The sequence below is a fragment of the Myxine glutinosa genome, chromosome 3 (assembly GCF_964187855.1).
Source record: "Myxine glutinosa chromosome 3, kmMyxGlut1.1, whole genome shotgun sequence".
Taxonomy (NCBI): Eukaryota; Metazoa; Chordata; class Myxini; order Myxiniformes; family Myxinidae; genus Myxine; species Myxine glutinosa.
In genome coordinates, this window is record NC_136263.1 from 19,422,105 (window position 1) to 19,441,740 (window position 19,636).

Here is a 19,636-nt window from a genome sequence, read left to right on the forward strand (position 1 = left end):
CATATTTCTGACATTTTCTTACCTTGTATTTTCTGACTACTCTTGGCTCAAACTCTTGTTCATTGTTATTTTCAGTTTATCTGCTTTCTCACAAGCCTTTTGCTGTTTTCTTCTCCTCTCTCTCTCTCTCTCTCTCTATTTTAATTTCACTTTCTGTTTTTTCTCATTTTGTTCACATGATTTCCTCTGCCCCTCTTTCAGTAGTTTGGATTTGTCAGAGTTTGCCAAAGCTGCCAAGAAAAGACTGGAGGCGGTAAGTTGTGCCGAAACACACCGTCTTATTGGTTTTTGTTTTTACCCACTTTGCACCTCTCACGTCGTGTGTTTTCGCACCCACACTGCTGTTGTCCTTGTTTCCTTTCGTGCAGTTGAGTAATCGACTGTTTGAGGAGCTGGCGATGGATGTTTATGACGAGGTTGACAGACGTGAGACTGATGCTGGTAACAAACCTCTACCCAGTCATCTGTAACCGCTCCTCTTTGATCCCCCTAATCAACCTCTTTCTTACTTTTCCTTTGCCACAACATTCAAAGAAAAGTTTCTTCCTTTTGCAATAGTCAATTTTTATGATTTATCTATTTTTGTGATGAGGGGAGGCAAGGTGAGAGATGAAATGCATGATATTCAATTATTTTGGAGGTTTAAAAAGGTATTTTTAGGTCTTCTCATCTGGATTCTCGAAGAGGTGAATTTCGGATGTCTTTCTGTCCGTCCGTCTGGTCGTATGTTAACTTTGTGCTATTTTTGCTGCTTCTCCCTTATCCACCTGGTTGATTGTTCTTAAACTTGACACGTGAATACAAGGTAGTAATCCGCACAATCTTTCAGGCTTCAATTTTTCGATTTTGGAACATTGGATGTCCCAGGTGGGGTTAACCCCCCACACCCCACTCCCCCCCCCCCCCCCAAAAAACTTCAGATCCATAATCGTTCCTTATTTACCAAATGATTTACTCTGAAACCCGATACAGCTCTTCTTCTCAATGGCCTGCACAATCGCTCAGGCTTCAATTTTTCTGATTTCGTATTTTTTTATTTCGGATCATGGCGGCTCTCAGAGAGGGGGAGGGGGAGTACTCTCAGAGAGGGGGAGGGGGAGGGGAAGGGGGAATACCCCTGAACCTTCAGATCCGTACTCATCCCTTATTTACCAACCAATTGCTCTGAAACCCAATATAGCTCTTCTACTCGATGGTCTGCAGGATCACTCGGTCTTATAATTTTCGATTTCAGATCGGGGGGTTCCCTGGGGGGTTCCTCCAAATCAGCAGAGGTCTGATCTGCAACCTCAACAGATGACCATCAGCCCACTCTGGGCTCGTTATTTAATGTATGTTAGGCTTTTTTTTCTTTCTTATAGAGTGGCTCAGCACCACAATCTGTTAAGTAGAGTGTGTGAGGCAATCAACTCAGAACATTTTTTTTTTAATTAAACACAAATCTCAAAACAGGTAGTCCCCAACATGTGGGAATGCACAAAAATATCTGCATATCTCAGAAGGCGTTGATAGATTATATTAAAACTCCTAGGGGTTTAAAACTCTGGGTTACCATTAAAAAATGGGTGCTCTAATTGTAGAAACAAACCCAACAAAACATCAGGTATAAGAAGCCCCCCAACCCTATGCTTCAGTGGGAGGCCTAATTATAATGCACAAGTTGTGAAAGACTGCATTAACAGGAGTGTGATAGTAATGCTCAAAATGACCTGCACAGCTTTTAAACAATGATGTCTATATCTTTGTCACGGATTCCACCTGCTCACACTTCATGGTGAAATAGCCTATGTGGTGTCGTTGTTTCATTGCCACCTGCGATGTAACATTTTGTGGAGCTGATTGTAAATTAAGCATAGTGGTTAGAGCATCCGCTCTGAATCTGGGTGGTCAGCGATTCAAACCCGACCCAGTCATACCAAAGACTTTAAAAATGGTACGTTCTACTTCCTTGCCTGATATTTGTAGGATAGAGCATGGACGTTCAGCCATTGCGCCAGCTTGATGGGCCAAATGACCTTTTGCATTTAAATTCCTTGAGGGATTTTATATTTTCAATGATTTTTTTTTTAGTTATCTTTATCGTTTCACGATTTCTTGCTATTCTTCCAAAGCCATGTGATGACATTTTGCCCTTTTCCCAGTGTGGTTAACAACACAGAACCACAGTAAGCTTGTCAGTGACCGCACGGCTGTTCCCTTCCTGCCAGTCAACCCTGAATATTCCTCAACACGTAATCAGGTATCTGTTTCATTTGGATCTTGTACATAGTTCATCCTCTTTTAGAATCGTCTTGATTTTTTTTTTTTTGCCTTAAAAACGTTATCATTCTATTTGCTTGTTTTCATTATTATTTCTTTACGAATTAATCTTATTTACTTTTGCTCTATCTGTTTTGCTTTATGTGTGTTTTGCTGTTTTGTTTTGCTTTGCTTTATCTTGTGCTTTGTCTATTCTCAGGGTAGACAAAAACTTGCCAGATTCAATGCCAGGGAGTTTGCTACCTTGGTGATTGACATTCTCGGGGATGCCAAGAGACGTCAACAGGGAGTAACACCAGGAGGTAAACAGTCAAGAGTAACTGACACCTGAATCGTTTATATGCCAGGTGGCACTCTTCCGTATGCTTGTAACCATTGCAGAAGGTGATCAAGTGTGTTAGCTTGTTTTAAGATATGTATCTCTCTTAAGATATCTCTCTTATAATCTCTGTATTATCCAATCTCTCTTATAATCTCTGTATTATCCAATCTCTCTTATAAACTCTGTATTATCCAATCTCTCTTATAAACTCTGTATTATCCAATCTCTCTTATAATCTCTGTATTATCCAATCTCTCTTATAATCTCTCTTATAATCTCTGTATTATCCAATCTCTCTTATAAACTCTGTATTATCCAATCTCTCTTATAATCTCTGTATTATCCAATCTCTCTTATAATCTCTGTATTATCCAATCTCTCTTATAAACTCTGTATTATCCAATCTCTCTTATAATCTCTGTATTATCCAATCTCTCTTATAATCTCTCTTATAATCTCTGTATTATCCAATCTCTCTTATAAACTCTGTATTATCCAATCTCTCATAATCTCTGTATTATCCAATCTCTCTACCCGCTCCTTGTTCCACAGGATTACTCCTTCGTGGAGCTTTCTTTCAGACGCAGCGTGCACTGTCTCGTGTGTAACGTGGCACGTTGATTTGACGATTTTCTTTATAAATTTTTGGCTTGCATCGGCTTAATTTCCACAATTTCCTGCTTGGGTGTCATTTTATCTTGAACATAAATATTGGTGTAAAATGAAAAACATAAATACTCACTTGTGGCTTCTGTTGTTGCAAATCAAATGGTGAATGTCTTCATCGTGGCTGACTGACTGGTACTACCTAATGTGTGAAAATCGATATTTGTTACAAAGTACCCACAAAACAGTAGACCAATCATACTAAAATACGCATTACGCAATTTTGTGTCTCTGCCTGCCTGACGAATTTTGACCACGATTCATTTGGTCGTTACTTATCCAATCTTAGCCAAACCTGAGAGGAGGACTAAAGGTCGCACAATGGAGGTTGTAGCAAATTAATTTGCCTTCACCACCAAGGGAGTATTTCCCACCAATTGGATTTTGTGTTGAGTTGTTGTATATCCATGTTAAGATAGCTTTATCATGATGTTTTTCCAAGGATGCTTCTAATAACAAAAGTATAATATGAATGTTATTACAAAACACAATTAATACTAATAATATGCCAACTCCCCAAGGGGGGTTCTCCATGAACAAATGCCGTGTTAATATTTATAAATAACTTATTGCGCCGTTTTCATGGGAGCAACAGCCCCTACCAGAAATAAAAATATTATAAACTACAAACACATACGATTACCTTTTTAAACAGTTGCTAATGCTGTTCAACACTAAACTGAAAGAAATTTGGAGGAATCCCTACATCCATGAACCAAATTTTACTGATGGAACTGAGAAAAGATCGACTGTAATCTATATACCACACAAGGGTTAACAACATGACCCTTCCTGCCCTAACGTGGCGTTTTTCGTGGCGGCATTTTGAAACAGTTGCTACTGCTGTTTAACACAAAACTGAAAGGGAAGAAGCCCGGGTGTGTTCATTTACCAAGCACCTAGCTTGCGCTTGACAAGCCCACTGTTCCTTATCAACAGTTTTGAATGGAGTGCTTGGTTGAATGCTTGAGCCACTTGAAGAGTGCTCTACTAGAAACTTGGTAACTGAACACATCCTTTCCCCCCCCACTCCCCCAATGTGTTCTTGAGGACCGACAGTATATCTACTGTGATCTCTATATCCCAGAGAGGAATGACCTTTACTGCCACCCTCATGGGGAATGGGTGTACTAATACCATAAAAGGTGCTGTGAGTGCATCCGTCCGACACTGCAAAATGTCCCTTCCACCACTTTCCCTGTACTAAACCATACCTCCTGTGCTGTGAGTAATTAACAAGAAGCACTTTCCTCCCTCCCACGAACCTCTCCAGTTTCAGATCAGAGTCCAAGGGCACATCACCACATACGCCAGGAGCACGATGGGAACGACCATCCAATGGGTAGTGATATGATCTTAGAAATAGTGTCCTGTGACACTAGGGGGGGAGGGTGAGAAAGGGTAACTGTAAGGTGGCCTGTCACTATAGAGTGGCTGATGCAATTACTGTAGAGCTAGCCTAGCTAACAAACTTCCGGGTCTGCGCGCGCAAGTGTTTCTACGCGTGAAAGTGTTTCATGTTTGGGCTCATGCATGACTAGTGGGAGATTTCTGTCAAACACATTACCACAAAATTATCTTTTATTTTAAAAATATTGGCAAATTTATTGGCAGTATAGTCAAATATTCAAATGCATTTTGATTTTATAATAGAAATACATTTTAAAATGTAAAAACGTGCACCGATAGAGCAGCCCCTTGAGAGCCGCATAAGAGCTGGCTAAGAGCCGCATGTGGCTCGCGAGCCGCGGGTTCGCCACCCCTGCTGTAGAGGGTGCCTTTGGAAACCTTTATAACTAAACACAGTGGGTTAGAGAGGTTCTTCATTTTGGACAGATTGATTGACGTAGCCAAATATTGACCTTCTACTGTTTTACTGGTCTGTTTTACTTTTTACTGTTACTGGTCTACTGTTTTGTGGCAAGCGGTTTCACCGCTTCGAAATAATCTCGCCCTTCTCTGTACATGTGTGATCAGGACGAATTCAGTGCCAAAGTATTGTAAAACTACAGGTTTGTTTTCTGATTCGTCTTCAAAATATAACATTCAACATAAATTAAGTTTGTCCTCGATCATAAACTGACATTTGTAGATAGACAGACAAAGTGAACCAATTGCTTAACCCCGCTTTTCACTTCATGTGTGTGGGTATTTTGTCATTTGTATTACCATCTTGTAGACATTGTTTAGTTTCTACCATAGTAACAAGAAAGCTTGTGGTTTGGCTTTAGCCATTAGTCACTCATCGGGATATTTAAAATTGGCAATTTGAAGTCCTTTCCTCCAGTAAACGTCATCAAACATTCCCTCCAACTATGCTGTGCCATTTGGCAAAAGGAAACTAACTTTTGATGAGTTGCTGCTGTTATTTACGAGCAACAATGAAAGTTTGTAAAAGCATAAAACTGCGGTGATATTTCATTTCATTTTCTGTTAATGATATTTATTTTGGCAACTGAAATTCCTGTGCACTTGCACTTTTACTAATCCTATACCTTTTGTATTTCTGAATAAATCAAGATGAACTTTGTAACACAATGTCTTTTAAAACCTGTTTTGTTTTGGTGTTAATTCACCCTACCTTATGTTACCTGTTTACACAAATTGCATTATCAGTTTTTGTTTTTAAAACTTTTAGAAATCGGTGTTTCAAAAGCTTTTTCAAACCAGTGTTTAAAAAACCTTTTCAAATCTGTGTTTAAAAAGCTTTTGCAAACCAGTGTTTAAAAAGCTTTTGCAAATCGGTTTTTAAAAAGCTTTTGCAAATCGGTGTTTTAAAAACGTTTTAAAAATTTTACAAAAAGAAGTTCAGAACAGTCTAGAACAGTGTTTGTCTGTCCGTATGTATCTGTATGTCCCCTCAAACGTATACCAATCAGAGCTAAGGATCTGGTCACATGACAGGTGATTACGTCTGTCATTACGGCGTACAGCGGCTGACTCCACACTCCGTCATTTTGATTCCAATGTCGTTCAGGCCGAACTTATCATCAAACTTGTCGTATATCACAATCTGCATGCTCTGCCTTTACATTTTTCATTCAGTGTGAAACACAAACAAACCGATTGTTAAAATGATCATCAAATATCGAAAGCATAGACGTTACGGATCTTCCAACGGCGCAGTACCTATAGGCCTTAGGCCTCATGCCTTCATGCCTCACCTTCAGGCCGCTTCGGAAAAATTAGCCCAGGTTTCTTAATACTTAATAATAGTAGTTCTGTTTTCGTAATAATAATAATCATAATAATAATAATAGCGTTAATACTAATAATATAGTTAATATAATCATAACACTGCAATCCCTTTGTCGTTATTGCAAAGTTTCTAGATTGAAGCGGTGTATGGTTCAATAATCTATGATAAGCGGTGTACGGTACTAATAACGTGGAAGTGAGGAATTGGCCTCAGTCTTTTTTAGTAATATTATTTTCATAATAATGATAACGTAACGTCAATATTATAGTAAATCTAATTGTAACACTAATCCCTTCATAGTGACTGCAAAGTTACTGGAGGTTAAAATATATCATCTTCTATATATTAAAGTAGCGGCAGTTTTGTGTCCGATCATCACGCTACATCATTACATCTATCATGTCATTATGACAGCTGATTCCACCGACCGACATTTTAATTTAAAAGTACACCTGCTCACTCTGGGAGCGGCAGGAAGGGTCATTCCTCTTTGGGGTATATAGATTACAGTCTATCTATGGTCGGGTCTCAAGAACATTTGGTGTGGTTCATTTACCAAGTGTCTTGTGGAGAGATCGCCAAGTGGTTTAAGCATTCGAGCAAGCACTCCATTCAAAGCCATTAAGGAACGGCTGGCTTGGCGAGCGCTAGCCAGCTGCTTGGTAAATGAGCACATCCCGGTCTTCCTCCCTTTCAGTTTTGTGTTAAACAGCAGAAAAAGTGAGTGTCATTGGTGGTTTTCAAAACAAAACCTTAATTGGTGGGTTTCAAAAGGCCGCTACGAAAAACACCACTTTAGCGGCAGAAGGATTATGTTATTTACCCAACCCTTGTGGGGTATATAGATTACAGTAGATCTTTGCTCATAAGTAAAACTTAACTCACGGATGTCGGGATTCCTCCAAATTTCTTTGTTTAATGTTATAAACAGCATTAATGACTGTTTAAAAAGCTAATCATATGCGTTTGTGGTTTATAATAGTTCACTAGCCCAGCTACGCCGCTATTAGACTTATGGTCTTGTTTAAAATAAATGCTCCCACCATCCCTGCCCCCACCCCTACCCCCGCCCACAACCTACCCCAACAAAAGACCGTTAGTACAATGTGAGATAGTTATAATTGTGCTTTTAATGTTGAAAGTGTTTTTCCACATCATTACTCCAAATAAATGTTTTTTATTTTAATCGTCAGAATCCGTTCTCTTTTTCTATCTTCCTCACTAAGCTGCCCTGTTGCTCTTTATTGTTTTCAGCTGACTCTGATATTTCCAACTTGTCATTGTTCTTGTTTCTATGTCTATCTTTCTTCCTACCCCTTCACTTCTTCACCCTGATACTAGATGATGAAGATGACATTCATGATTATGATATTGTTCCAAGTGAAGATGAAGAAGGGGGAGGACAGGGGGGTGGTCAAAAAACAGGACGAGCTAAGGTACTTATATCTTCTCTCGTCCTGATTTTGTGAACTAATTGGACAATTGAATGTTGAGTTGATGCCAAAAGTAAACCGTGTAAATGAGAAACTTTACGTATTTGATTCCTCAAAACATTGCAGAATTGTGCCTGTTTAAAACATGAACTCTATGTAAATTGAAAGACCAATATATTGGTGAAATAGCATTGCTCAAATAAATCGATTTCTATTTTCTTTTTCTTTTCCAAGTGAAAATTAATTTTATCACATGATCAGGTTTTGCTACGGAAATGTTAATTAATTTATTCATAATGCACCTTTGTTGTTTGTCACGGGTACATAAAATGGAAGGAATTTCACAATAATTAATTACTCCGTTTATAGTTTTGCCACCCAAAAGTGTATACTTTTTTTCTGTTCATGTCCACTTTGGAAAGAGCCTATTGTTTTTTTATATTCTTTTATTTCTGTATTACTTTTCCTAAATGCATGGATAATGTGCACTTAATGTACCAAGCTCTTTACGGACCATCAGTTCTACCTACCGAAGCACTCTCTAGTCTCTAAGTGTTACATTCCTTGGTCGGCCATCACTCTGATGCAGGATACTCGACTAAGGGGACAGGGATTTTTAATTTGTTCAGGGCTCCGGCGATAACTGGCATCCTTGTCGCAATAAATACCATGGGATCTTGCTAACACCAACCAATTTACGTCAGCAGATGGGACACCCGGCTTTAAAATGTCCTTCCCATGGACTATACACACGTTGGTGCCTTGCCCCGCTTGCAAAACCTCAGGGTGGCAGTTTATAGATGTGTCCAGCTTCAAACCCAGGATAGACAGCTCAGAAGAGAGTGCACGTTCCTCAAGGGTACCTGGTTTCTTTCCTTCATTCATGGATAAGTCGATTTGGAGTACTAGACAAAACAAAATCGACCACAGTAGTTATCAAAACTGTTATGCAGAACGATTGAGGTGTTGACTCCTCCCTGACACTCAACGCATCGTTAGCTATGGTATTTCCAGTGTCATGAACAATAATGAGCCGTTTTGTGCATATCATTTGAATTACCTTTTGGTACGACATTTGGATAAATTAGGAATGTCAATAGATTCCTCCAACTTATCCTCAATGTTTGTCCACCTAGATTTGCAGCTGAGATTAGCCTTCTCGGTTTCCTTGGTAGTCCACAAAATATATCCACAGTGCAATTTTAAATGAACTATTGTACAATTTATCTCGGAAAATTTGACACAGCTATTTTTTTCTGCAATTCAATGTCTTAAACCATAGATAGTCGATTGTGAGCACAGGTCGAGGCCTGAACTTTTGGGGGGGGGGGGGGGGAGGGGCAGGGGGAGGATGCATCGATTTGTACGTCAACAAATACGGTCAATAAAGATTGTGAAAAAGCCAATTCTGTATTCTATTAACAATCTATTAACAAATTACTTTCGTTTAATATTGCTAAACTAATGGTTGGCATCGATAAGTCTTGATGATCTTTTTTCATACTACCTGAATAGAACGTGTACAGGATTAGCCAATGGTGAAAGCTCATTCCAAATGCTCTGCATTGTAAATCCTGTTGCTTTTACTTCTCTCAAATACATTATCATTACAAACATTGTCTCGGCTTTTATCATATTTTGTTCCACTCGGGAATGTTCTGGACTTTTGTTTCTCAATTGTTCGTGCCATAGCTGATTGGAATTCATAAATCTTCTCTTTTGAACTCTTCATTTTCTGAGTCAATTTCCCTGGAAGTACATTTCTGTTTATTTACGGTGAACTTGCAAAAGGTGGAATAAAGTTTGAGTCCGAGGTCACAGTCTGATGTCCTGTTGCTGCCGCCTCATAATAATTAATGCCTTAATAAAGGAACATGGTTGCAATTCTTCTTCTCCCAACTTCATTCTTACTTCCCTCACAGAAAAGTTTCACCTTTTTATTTATTTATTTATTTTAACAGATGCATACATCCTCATTACTCGACTTTTCCATGGCACTTCACAGTCCCAGCATGTTGCAGTTAAATCTCATTCGCTCAGCATGTTGCACCTTGTATCTGATTTTTACCTCTAAAAATCCACTTCCTGCCCTTACTTTATCCAATATTAAAATTTGATGTCCTACTTTACTTTTATTATTTGGGGAAAAAGTTGTAATCGGCTCCATCCATCCGTCTATCTGTCCGTTTGTTTGCCACACATTTTTTTGTATATCAAGTCCAGGCTCGTATAAAAGTTAACACATGGAACATGTAAAGGGAGCGGGTGACAAGAGGCGGGAGGGGTGGGGGAAGAGAGAAGCACAACAACAGTAGGGAACAGGGACATCAGAATAAAACGCTATAATCTGTTGTGTCATATCGTGAGAATTTCATATAGATTTTTTTCCAATTAACTTTCTTGAAAGTTTTTGCCTGAATTTTAGAAAAATCATGTTTGGCATTTTTTTGGAAGCCATCTTGGATCATCGGTGGCCATCTTGAATTTTAGCATTCAACGATCTAGGAATTTTGGAATTTTTGTACATTTGTGGTCTTTTCCACTTTTATTCTGGATATTCAAGTACGATATTCAAAAACTACCTAATTGTCGTTGTACATGTTCAGTGTACATTATAAAACGTTTTTGTAATGTATGATAGCCTTTATTAAAATACAAGCTCCAAAGATGAATAATTATTCGTCTCTACTTTCAGACTATGGCATGTAATGTTGAATCCCTTCCTGGGAAACAGAAAAAGGTGGAGACTAACTTCGTGTTGTGCCTCAAGTGCCAAACTGTCGGTGAAGACTTGGTGATTAATCATCCAAAGGATACTTCATGTGAATATTTTCTCACATGTATCCGTCAGCGAGCCGAATTTGGAGAACCAGTGTTTGTTTCTATTCTTGAAGGCCTTCATGGTGTGACACCAGAAAATCTTGGCGAAAAAACAAGCTGTATGGCACTACGAGTGTTAGGCTGATACAACAAACAAGCCAAACATTAAACAGGCCAAGTTGCATCATACAAAAGCAATCTCTCAATGTGATCCCGCTCAACTGGCGACAAGGAAAGGACGTCCATCATTAACATGCTCAACAACAGTATCAGACAGTCAATTGCCTTTATCCAGTAAAATAACGCTCACATTTGCCTCTCTTCAACAAAAAAAAGAATGCTTCTTCTGCCAAGTTGAACAAAGTAAACAAGGATGGTAAACAAAACCAACAGGATAACTCATTGCAGTTCTGAAAAGAGTGCCTCCAGCTCCAGATAGCGTACTGCAGATGATCAGATGTGAATGCACCAAAAGGCTGTGTAGGGGATGATGCTCATGCAAACAAAATAACATCACTTGCATGCAGCTCTGCAAGTGTGACTCAGACAGCTGCACCAATATGCTCATCGCTGAAGAGTAATCAGAATATGAAGGATGATGTCTATGTTTTTAATGTAACGAAAACGTGAAAGAAAAACATTTTTATTTAATTCTTTTCTTGTCTTTGTATGTTCAGTTTCGATTATTTAGCTCGATTTATATTTGTAAATGGTGTCAGATCAGGTCGCGACTGCTCCATCAAAATACATTTTAAAAAGTCAGGTTTTGCGACAATTCATATCAATTCTATCCTCAAATGTGTGTATATTTTCCTGTCTCCCAATATATAAAATATTTAATGACAAGATATTTTATCCTTGTTTTTCAGTTAGTTTTTCAGTTTTCAGCATCATTTTGCAATATCTGTTATCTCACTTGTCGGCCATTTTGTCTTAAAATACATATCGGTAAAGTTGTATTTGTTTTACTAAATTACGATATGCAATGTCCTACGTACTCGATTATTGCTTTTTAAATTAAAATTGTAATGGTTATAACGCATTTTCCGATTTGTCTCAATTGCATGGTTATACAGGGAGCATATGGACGCCGATAGGTCTTATTTCAAAACGGCTGCCAGGAGCTGAGGATGGCAACAGAAAAAATGTCACACATTTTTTTGTTGTATTTCGACCACAAATTAACGAAAAATGCACATTGGCAAGAATCTATGTGAAAATCCCACGAGACCCTATTTCGTGACACCACATCATTGACTACTATCTCCTAAGCGGTTGTGCAAAAATTCACAAAACTTAGTAGTTATGATCACCACATGGCAAGAAGATGCATGAGCAGTATCATTCTTGACTCCCCACCCCAAGGGGCATTGTCAAAAGGTGTCAGGTCCTCAAAAATGCAATTGTGGGCACATTTTAAAACGCTGTTCTAATGAATCTTTGTGCAATCAACATTGGGGGACGCATGAAATATGTAACGATTTTTTGGATTTGGCCCTCGGTTCGGCCCTCAGGGTGTCTGAGCAGCGGTCAAAACGGGAAAAATATTTTTAAACAAAATTTGATATCGAGTCATTCCTGGTGGAACTTTTTGCCATCTTTCAACTTTGCTTTTGGTGGGAAGCGTGGGGATTTGCGATGGCGTGCCATCGACTCTGCTCTCATTATTTTTACTTTTATTTGTTTAACCCTTTGAGTATGGCTGACGTCCAGTGCTGCAACCCACGAAAAAGTTTTGTGTACGGATGACGTTACTACACGTCATCGACTATACCTATAAATAGATCGTCAGTACGTGGTTGCATTCCCGTACCAAAATGCCAAATTAATCCCATACCGGGGGTATTTTTATCAAAAAAAAATCCCATACTCAAAGGGTTAAAGATCAAATTTTCTATTTGACACATCAAATGATGCAGTGTTCAGTTCAGATCAAATCCAAATTGTATGAAAACAAAAGTTAATTACTTCTTGGTTTAAAAATGAAATTTCAACTGATAGGTCACACCTCCCTCGTGATTTGCAATTGTATCCTCCCTCGGTTTAAACTATTGTGTGTATCAGTTTGAAATGTAATTTTGTTTAAGATCACATTGCCCTGGCCAGACATTTACTTGTGGCCAGTAGACACTGCCCATTGTTTTAACCAATCAACATTTTGCTCTAATCATTTTTACCTTGTCTGAATGAACGACTTTGAGTGAGTTGATGAATGATTGTGAATGGGTACATAATGTGAATTGAGTCGGTGGGAGAAGTCAAAGGAGGAATGATTTGCACTTGAGAAGGTGTGCAGTGACAATGAATGGGCCGTGAATGATTCGCAGAGTGTGGACGGAGATCTTGAAGGAACTGTGAGCCTGCAGGAACATGTTGAAGTGAAAGCGGCATTAGTAGCTGCAGAGGTTCGAATCAGGCGCCTTCTCCAGCTGAACGCAGGCCTGGGGGATGATCTAAGACGGCTGCAGATTCAGGTATTTTCTAAACTTTCATGCCCCTTCATACTCCTTTTGCCACCTTACCCCCACCTCCTTCAGCTGTGTTGTTTCCCCTCACTCTATCTTTCTCCTTCTTTGTTCTATTATCTCCCCTATGCCCACATCTCCCCTATGCCCACATATCAGCCCTCTCTGCCTTACCATACCTTTTAACTTTGTTGTCTTCTTACCCTGCACCTTTTTTGTCGTGCCATTACCCCCACTCCATCCTTCCCCCATTTCCCCCCTCCCCCCTCCTTTTCCACGCTTTTTTTTGTTTGTTTTATTCTTTACCTTGTCAACTCGCCTGTCTTCTGCCTCACCCTGTTTTTCTAGGTTGATAGTCTTCATAGAGAGAATGCAGCACTGAGGGGAGGTGCAAATCCTGCCCCTTCCTTTCCCCCTAATCCACCAGCCCCTCTTGGCTCCCTGCGGGACAGGGGATTGGGAGGACAAGGAGGGAGGAGAGGGCAGGTGGGAGTGGCTGGGGAAAGTGGGGGAAAGGTGGGAGGGGGATGTGGGAGACCCCTCTCTCTCTGTGATGTGGTGAGGGGAGGAGGAGAGGGAGAAGGCAATGGGGTAGGTAATGCGTGATTACATTACCATGTTGTTGTTGTGGAAAGCACAGAAGTGCTTGGTTTTGAGAATGCAGTAAAATGAAATTATTTTAAAAGTTCTTAAAACAACCTTTACTATTATGCTTAAGTAGTAGTTTTAGCACAAATTAATTGAGGAGAGAATCATAGTAAAAGGTTAGAAAAGTGAAATATAGGAGAAATTACCTAGTTAGTTGAGTAAACGTTTTGAAGAATTTGAAGCTGAAGAAGTCATATTTGTTATGATAAAAATTGTGGTGTGGGAGGGCATTGGCTTGAGAATAACTTTGAAAGGGAAAATAATGGAGTAATTGACATTCATAAATGGTGAATTGAAATGGATGTGATGTAAAGGTTGAAAGGGGGTGGGAGTGAAGGAGGAATGATTGGAAACTGTTTCAGAAACCTTCCTCCTCAATCTCACCCCCCATTATCTTCATCTTCCTTTGCACTTCCATATCTCATGAGACACGCCTCTCTTCCCTTTTCCCTCTCCCTCCCTTTATCTCTTTCTCCCCCTCCCCCCCCCCCCCCCCACTCCTCTCCTCCCTCCTTCACTTTCCCCCTCCCCTTATATCTCTCCCACTCTTTCTCTTTCTGCCCCTCTCACCTTCTGTCCCCTTGCTTTCCCTTCCTCCCCCCCAACCTCCCCCCCCCCCCCCCCACCTCCATCATTCTCTCCCTTCCTTCCCCATTGCTCTCTTCCTCCTCAATATTTCTCTCCCTCCTCCCCCTCCTATCTATCTATCTATCTATCTATCTCTCCCTCTCTCCCCCCCCCCCCCCCACCCCCCACCCCTCTATCTCTTTTTCTCTCTTTCTCTCTTTCTCTCTTTCTCTCTGTCCCTCTATCTCTCTCTGTCCCTCTATCTCTCTCTGTCCCTCTATCTCTCTCTGTCCCTCTATCTCTCTCTGTCCCTCTATCTCTCTCTGTCCCTCTATCTCTCTCTGTCCCTCTATCTCTCTCTGTCCCTCTATCTCTCTCTGTCCCTCTATCTCTCTCTGTCCCTCTATCTCTCTCTGTCCCTCTATCTCTCTCTGTCCCTCTATCTCTCTCTGTCCCTCTATCTCTCTCTGTCCCTCTATCTCTCTCTGTCCCTCTATCTCTCTCTGTCCCTCTATCTATCTCTCTCTGTCCCTCTTTCTATCTCTCTCTGTCCCTCTATCTATCTCTCTCTGTCCCTCTATCTATCTCTCTCTGTCCCTCTATCTATCTCTCTCTGTCCCTCTATCTATCTCTCTCTGTCCCTCTATCTATCTCTCTCTGTCCCTCTATCTCTCTCTTTCTCTGACCCTCTATCTCTCTCTCTCTGACCCTCTATCTCTCTCTGTCCCTCTATCTCTCTTTATGTCCACCCCTTTCTCTCTCCCACTTTCATTTTCAGATCCGTCGCAGTTTCTTTGTGTCCAGCTCTTCTCCATCTCCCTCCCCTCCCATCACTCTCCCAATTTTTCGAACGCCGGTAACTCACTATGCCTCTTTTCTGTTACCAGCACCATAACGCAAACACTCACTACATCTATGACAGCCTCGAGTGTTTCTCTAACTGTACTAGACCAGTAAAGACCATAATCATTTTAAATGTTTTGCTGCATTTACCTTTGATAAGCAGTATGTGGATGGTTCATACTTGATCTTGATATATATATATATATATTTTTGTATACAAGATCGAGGCTCGTGTAAGAGCTAACATTAATAACAATAAAACAAACGGACACATACGACGAAATAAAGGGAGCGGGAGACAAGATGGGGAGAGAGGGGGAAGCACACAAGTACAACATTTGAGAGCAGGGACATCGGGAGATCTGTGGGAGGGAGAGGGCTTGGGGGGAGGAGGTGTGGGAAGGGGGTAGGGGAATGGGAGAGGTAAAAAAAGCACATGGACACTGCTCAGACTTCCAGGAAAGAAGTCGGTATTTCAGAAAAGTGGATCTGGGGTGAATTAACAGGGGTAGAAAAGATCAAGGTTTTGGATGGGGGAAGATAAGAGATGGTGGTGAACAGCTGTTTTAAAGGTAGTTCTTCAGACCCTCTTAGGTTGTACTCCAATCCAAACCACCAACGAAAAGTTTGCCAATTTCATCTCCAGCCTGGTTAGCCATGGCGTCCGCACTGCAGCAAGAAAGAAAAGGAGAGAGAAAGAGAGAGTAACGGGGTTTTCTCACAGGGGCTTCGGTGGGGCCAACGATTTTTGCTTAAATAAAAGGCAAAGTAATGTATGTAGATAATTGTTGAGACTTCCAGGAAATTGGCTACACAGTATTGTGACGAGTGCTTATCTGGTTTTCACCCAAGCCTGGTGATAAACAAAAGTCCTAATAATAGTTGAGCAACCTCATGCTCAGTCTTAAACAAAAGTCCAGGTAAAATTGAAATCACCTTCATAAATATTGAGTTGTTAAGGTTACCTCATCCTTACGACAATGTGTCTGATCCACTGAGCTTTCGGTATTTCTACTGATTTTTTTAATGTGAGGAATTGATAATTTTCTTCAAATTGACATTCAAAGCATTGCACAGAAATCCTATCAATACTGACTAGTCCACTTGCCATAATACTATATTGGAACTTTTTATGTACATGGTCGAGACTAATGGAAGATCTAAGACACATAACAGATCTGGACACAACATAGCAAAGGGAACATCAATAGAAAGGGGGAAATGCCAACAGCAGGGCGGATGGAGAAGGTCCACGGAGACGGAAAAGCAAAGGATGCAGGTAACTGAGCGGTAGGGAAGAAAGCAAGGGTTGTACAAGATGGATACATAAGCAATATTTTTGGAGGGATGGAGGTGGATTAACAGGTGTTGAAAAGATCATGGGTTTGGATTGGGGATGACTTGAGATGGTGGTGAACAGCTGTCTTGAAGGCCTGGTGGGACAATGAGATTGAAAAGAGTGTGAAAGGTGATTCCACAAGAGGGGAAAAAGAGGAATAAATGAGTGGAGGTGAGTAGTGGTTTTGGATTTAGGCAGTTTCATTAGGAGGGGGGATGCTGATGGACAGCGTGTGTCCTGCAGAAACTTGAAGGGGGCAGAGCACGGAGAGGGCAGAGGGTGCAAGACCAGAAATGATACGGAAGAAGACAGAGACCACCGACCTGTCGGCAATGGGGAAGTGGTAGGCCTAGGGACTCAGCTTCATCTCAAGAGATCCCAATAATCTTGAAAGCCTTGTTTTCCACAGCATCAAGATGAGCAAGATGCAAGGCAGGGGAGCCAACCCAGAGGGGAGAACAGTGCTCCATAAAGCTGCAAATGAAATCCTTGTTGGTGAATAGGAGCTCAGATGTGCCAAGGAAGGACTTTGCATGAAGGAGGATGACCATTCGGTATCTTGCTTTGGAGGCCAGCTTTGAAATGTGGCGAGAGAGACAGTGCTATCCTTTTGTGATGTGACGCGGCGATTATTTCCATAAATATGGTGACCTCGGCTGTGATGTGGACCCATTGATTATTTCCTTAACTATGGCGGCCGAGGCTGTGATGTCCAGAAGTGTGCTTGCAGCTTATACAGTCCAATCCAATTCGTGAGCTTTGCACCACCGTCTTGTGTGTCCTGTTCTCTCGCTCTAATCTTCATCACAGAACCACATGACATCACCTTTGCATAATGTTCAAACATTTAATCCTTGCATTTCGATTTTACTTTTGCCATGATTATTTTTTGAATGACAAAGCAATATGTTTTCTGAGTTCATGAACTTTATAGATATAATGGACGATGACTATCATTCAATGGATGAGTTGCCATCATCAATGGGAATTTATCTGTGCTGCTTTCTGCATCTAGGAAATGCACACTAACCTAATAGTCTCTTCAGATTTTTATTATTTTAGATCTTTGCTTGATGTATAAAATTTACTTTCACCATTGCTGTCATTCTTCTCTCCAGGTCACATCTATGGATGGACCAGATGCTGAATTAGCAATACACAGGTAACAAACAGTATCCAAAATGATTTTTCCATCCCTCATAAATCCTGTTCAAGTTTGTACATCCATCGATGACCGGTTATAATATTAAAGGCCTTCCACGTGATGCCAAGGTTGCATCGTAGACAGCGAAGATGAAAATTGTTGAGTCTCCGTTCTTGGCAGCTATAAGTTAAGTTCTTCATGTTTCACAACCATAAAGTGGGGTGCTAAGAATGCATGCCTTTTAGATCATCATCTTGGTTCTGAGGATCAGCTTGCTGTTCTTCCACGCCCTCTTTGTTGGATGTCCAAAGGTGGTGGCTGCCTTCCTGATGCGTACGTTCAGTTAATTATCGAGGGACAGGTTGTTCGTCACTAAATACCCGCGATAACTGAATTTTCTCACTACTTCCAGCACAGTATTGTTTAGTGTAATCAGGGGCTGGGTTGTGTCGCCTTGTCCCATCACCACTGTTTTCTTTACACTAATGGTGAGAGAGAACATCATGCATGCATGAGAGATGAACAATTATCTTCTGAAGCTGGTCTTCTGTGTGGGTGACAAGTGCAGCGTCGTCTGCATAGAGAAGTTCTCTGATCAGTACATGCCGTCATTTTGTCTATGCCCTTAATCTTGACAGGAAATACAGCTTGCCATCTGTCCTGGTGTGAAGGTAGATTCCTTCCATATCTGCAGGGAAGAAGTACCGAGAAGAAAATACCAAACAGAGTTGGAGCCAGGACGCAGGCGTGCTTCACTCCGCTTTTGATCTCGAAACTTTCTGAAGTGGAACCATCAAACTGTATTGTGCCGTGCATGTTGTCATGAAAAGAATGGGTGAGACTGAGAAGCTTCAGTGGACAGCCAATCTGTTCTCACACCTTGTATAAACCCATTCTGCTAACAGTGTCAAAAGCTTTTGTGAGATCCGCGAAAGCAAGGTAGAGCGGTGTGTTCTGTTCCCTACACTTCTTTGAAGCTGACCAAGGGAGAAGATCATGTCCACGGTGGATCTGCCTGCTCGAAAACCACATTGTGCCTCAGGATACACTCGTTTAGCGAGTTGCTGGAGTCTCTTTAGGATGATCCTGGCAAATGCCTTCCTGGTAACACTGAGGAGTGATATGCCACGGTAATTGTTGCAGTCTCCCCGATCACCTTTCTTCTTGTACATTGTGATGATGCTTGCGTCGCGCGTGTCTTGCGGAACAGATCCTTCCCTCCAGCAGAGGTGGCGGAAGTCATGTCGGTAAGGCAGCAGGTGGGGCCTTCCATACTTCAGCATTTCTGCTGGAATGCGTTCTTTGCTACGATGGCTGCCTCCATTTCTCCTTAAAAGGTTTCAAACAAGTCTTTACTACGAGTTCTTCCTTTACCAAATGTGATTCCTGCACTCTCGTAGATGATTAATCTTAAGGACCTCCAAGCTTCATCGACATTGCCAGTTTGGCCTTTCAGTGGGTAGGGACTGTTGGAGTGTGTCCAAAAACTGCCTGCGTTTGTCTTAATTTATTATGCTGGGAATGTTGATGCATGGCAGGCCTCCTTGCTTGGAAGTGTGGAGCTTCCGGGGCTGCATTTTCACTTTGCTGATGGCAAGGGAGTGATCAGTATCACAATCTGCACTGTGGTAGGAACATGTATGAAGAGTGCTGGACAGGTCTCATCTGGCGATGATGAGGTAAATTTGGTGCCAATGGCCCGACCTTGGGTGACACCAGGACACTTCATACTGATGTTTGCCTTGAAAGAATGTGTTGGTGCCACAGAGCTCCATTTGAGCACACAGCTCCACACCTGTTGCCCATTCTCACTGATTTTGCCAACACCATGATGGCCTATGCATATTGGCCATGAGTCCATCTATGTCTGTTCCGACCCATGCATTGAAGTCACTTAGAATGTAAGCTTTTCTCCCTGAGGGGCATGCTCG

At 41.1% G+C, this 19,636-nt stretch overlaps 1 protein-coding gene across 2 annotated transcripts in view; it reads left to right on the forward strand.

Moving 5' to 3' along the window:
* The window catches only part of LOC137424268 (ARF GTPase-activating protein GIT1), a 117,656-nt gene that overhangs the window by 68,577 nt on the left and 29,443 nt on the right, over window positions 1–19,636 (forward strand). Inside the window, exons 9-17 of one of the 2 annotated variants that reach the window (XM_078773734.1) lie at window positions 202–253; window positions 369–441; window positions 2,142–2,239; window positions 2,459–2,561; window positions 7,788–7,882; window positions 13,027–13,173; window positions 13,513–13,755; window positions 15,158–15,235; window positions 17,680–17,723. In XM_078773734.1, the coding sequence (XP_078629860.1) occupies window positions 202–253; window positions 369–441; window positions 2,142–2,239; window positions 2,459–2,561; window positions 7,788–7,882; window positions 13,027–13,173; window positions 13,513–13,755; window positions 15,158–15,235; window positions 17,680–17,723 (933 nt within the window). The remainder of the gene's footprint in view (window positions 1–201; window positions 254–368; window positions 442–2,141; window positions 2,240–2,458; window positions 2,562–7,787; window positions 7,883–13,026; window positions 13,174–13,512; window positions 13,756–15,157; window positions 15,236–17,679; window positions 17,724–19,636) is intronic. The other variant, XM_078773735.1, reaches the window with a different exon arrangement.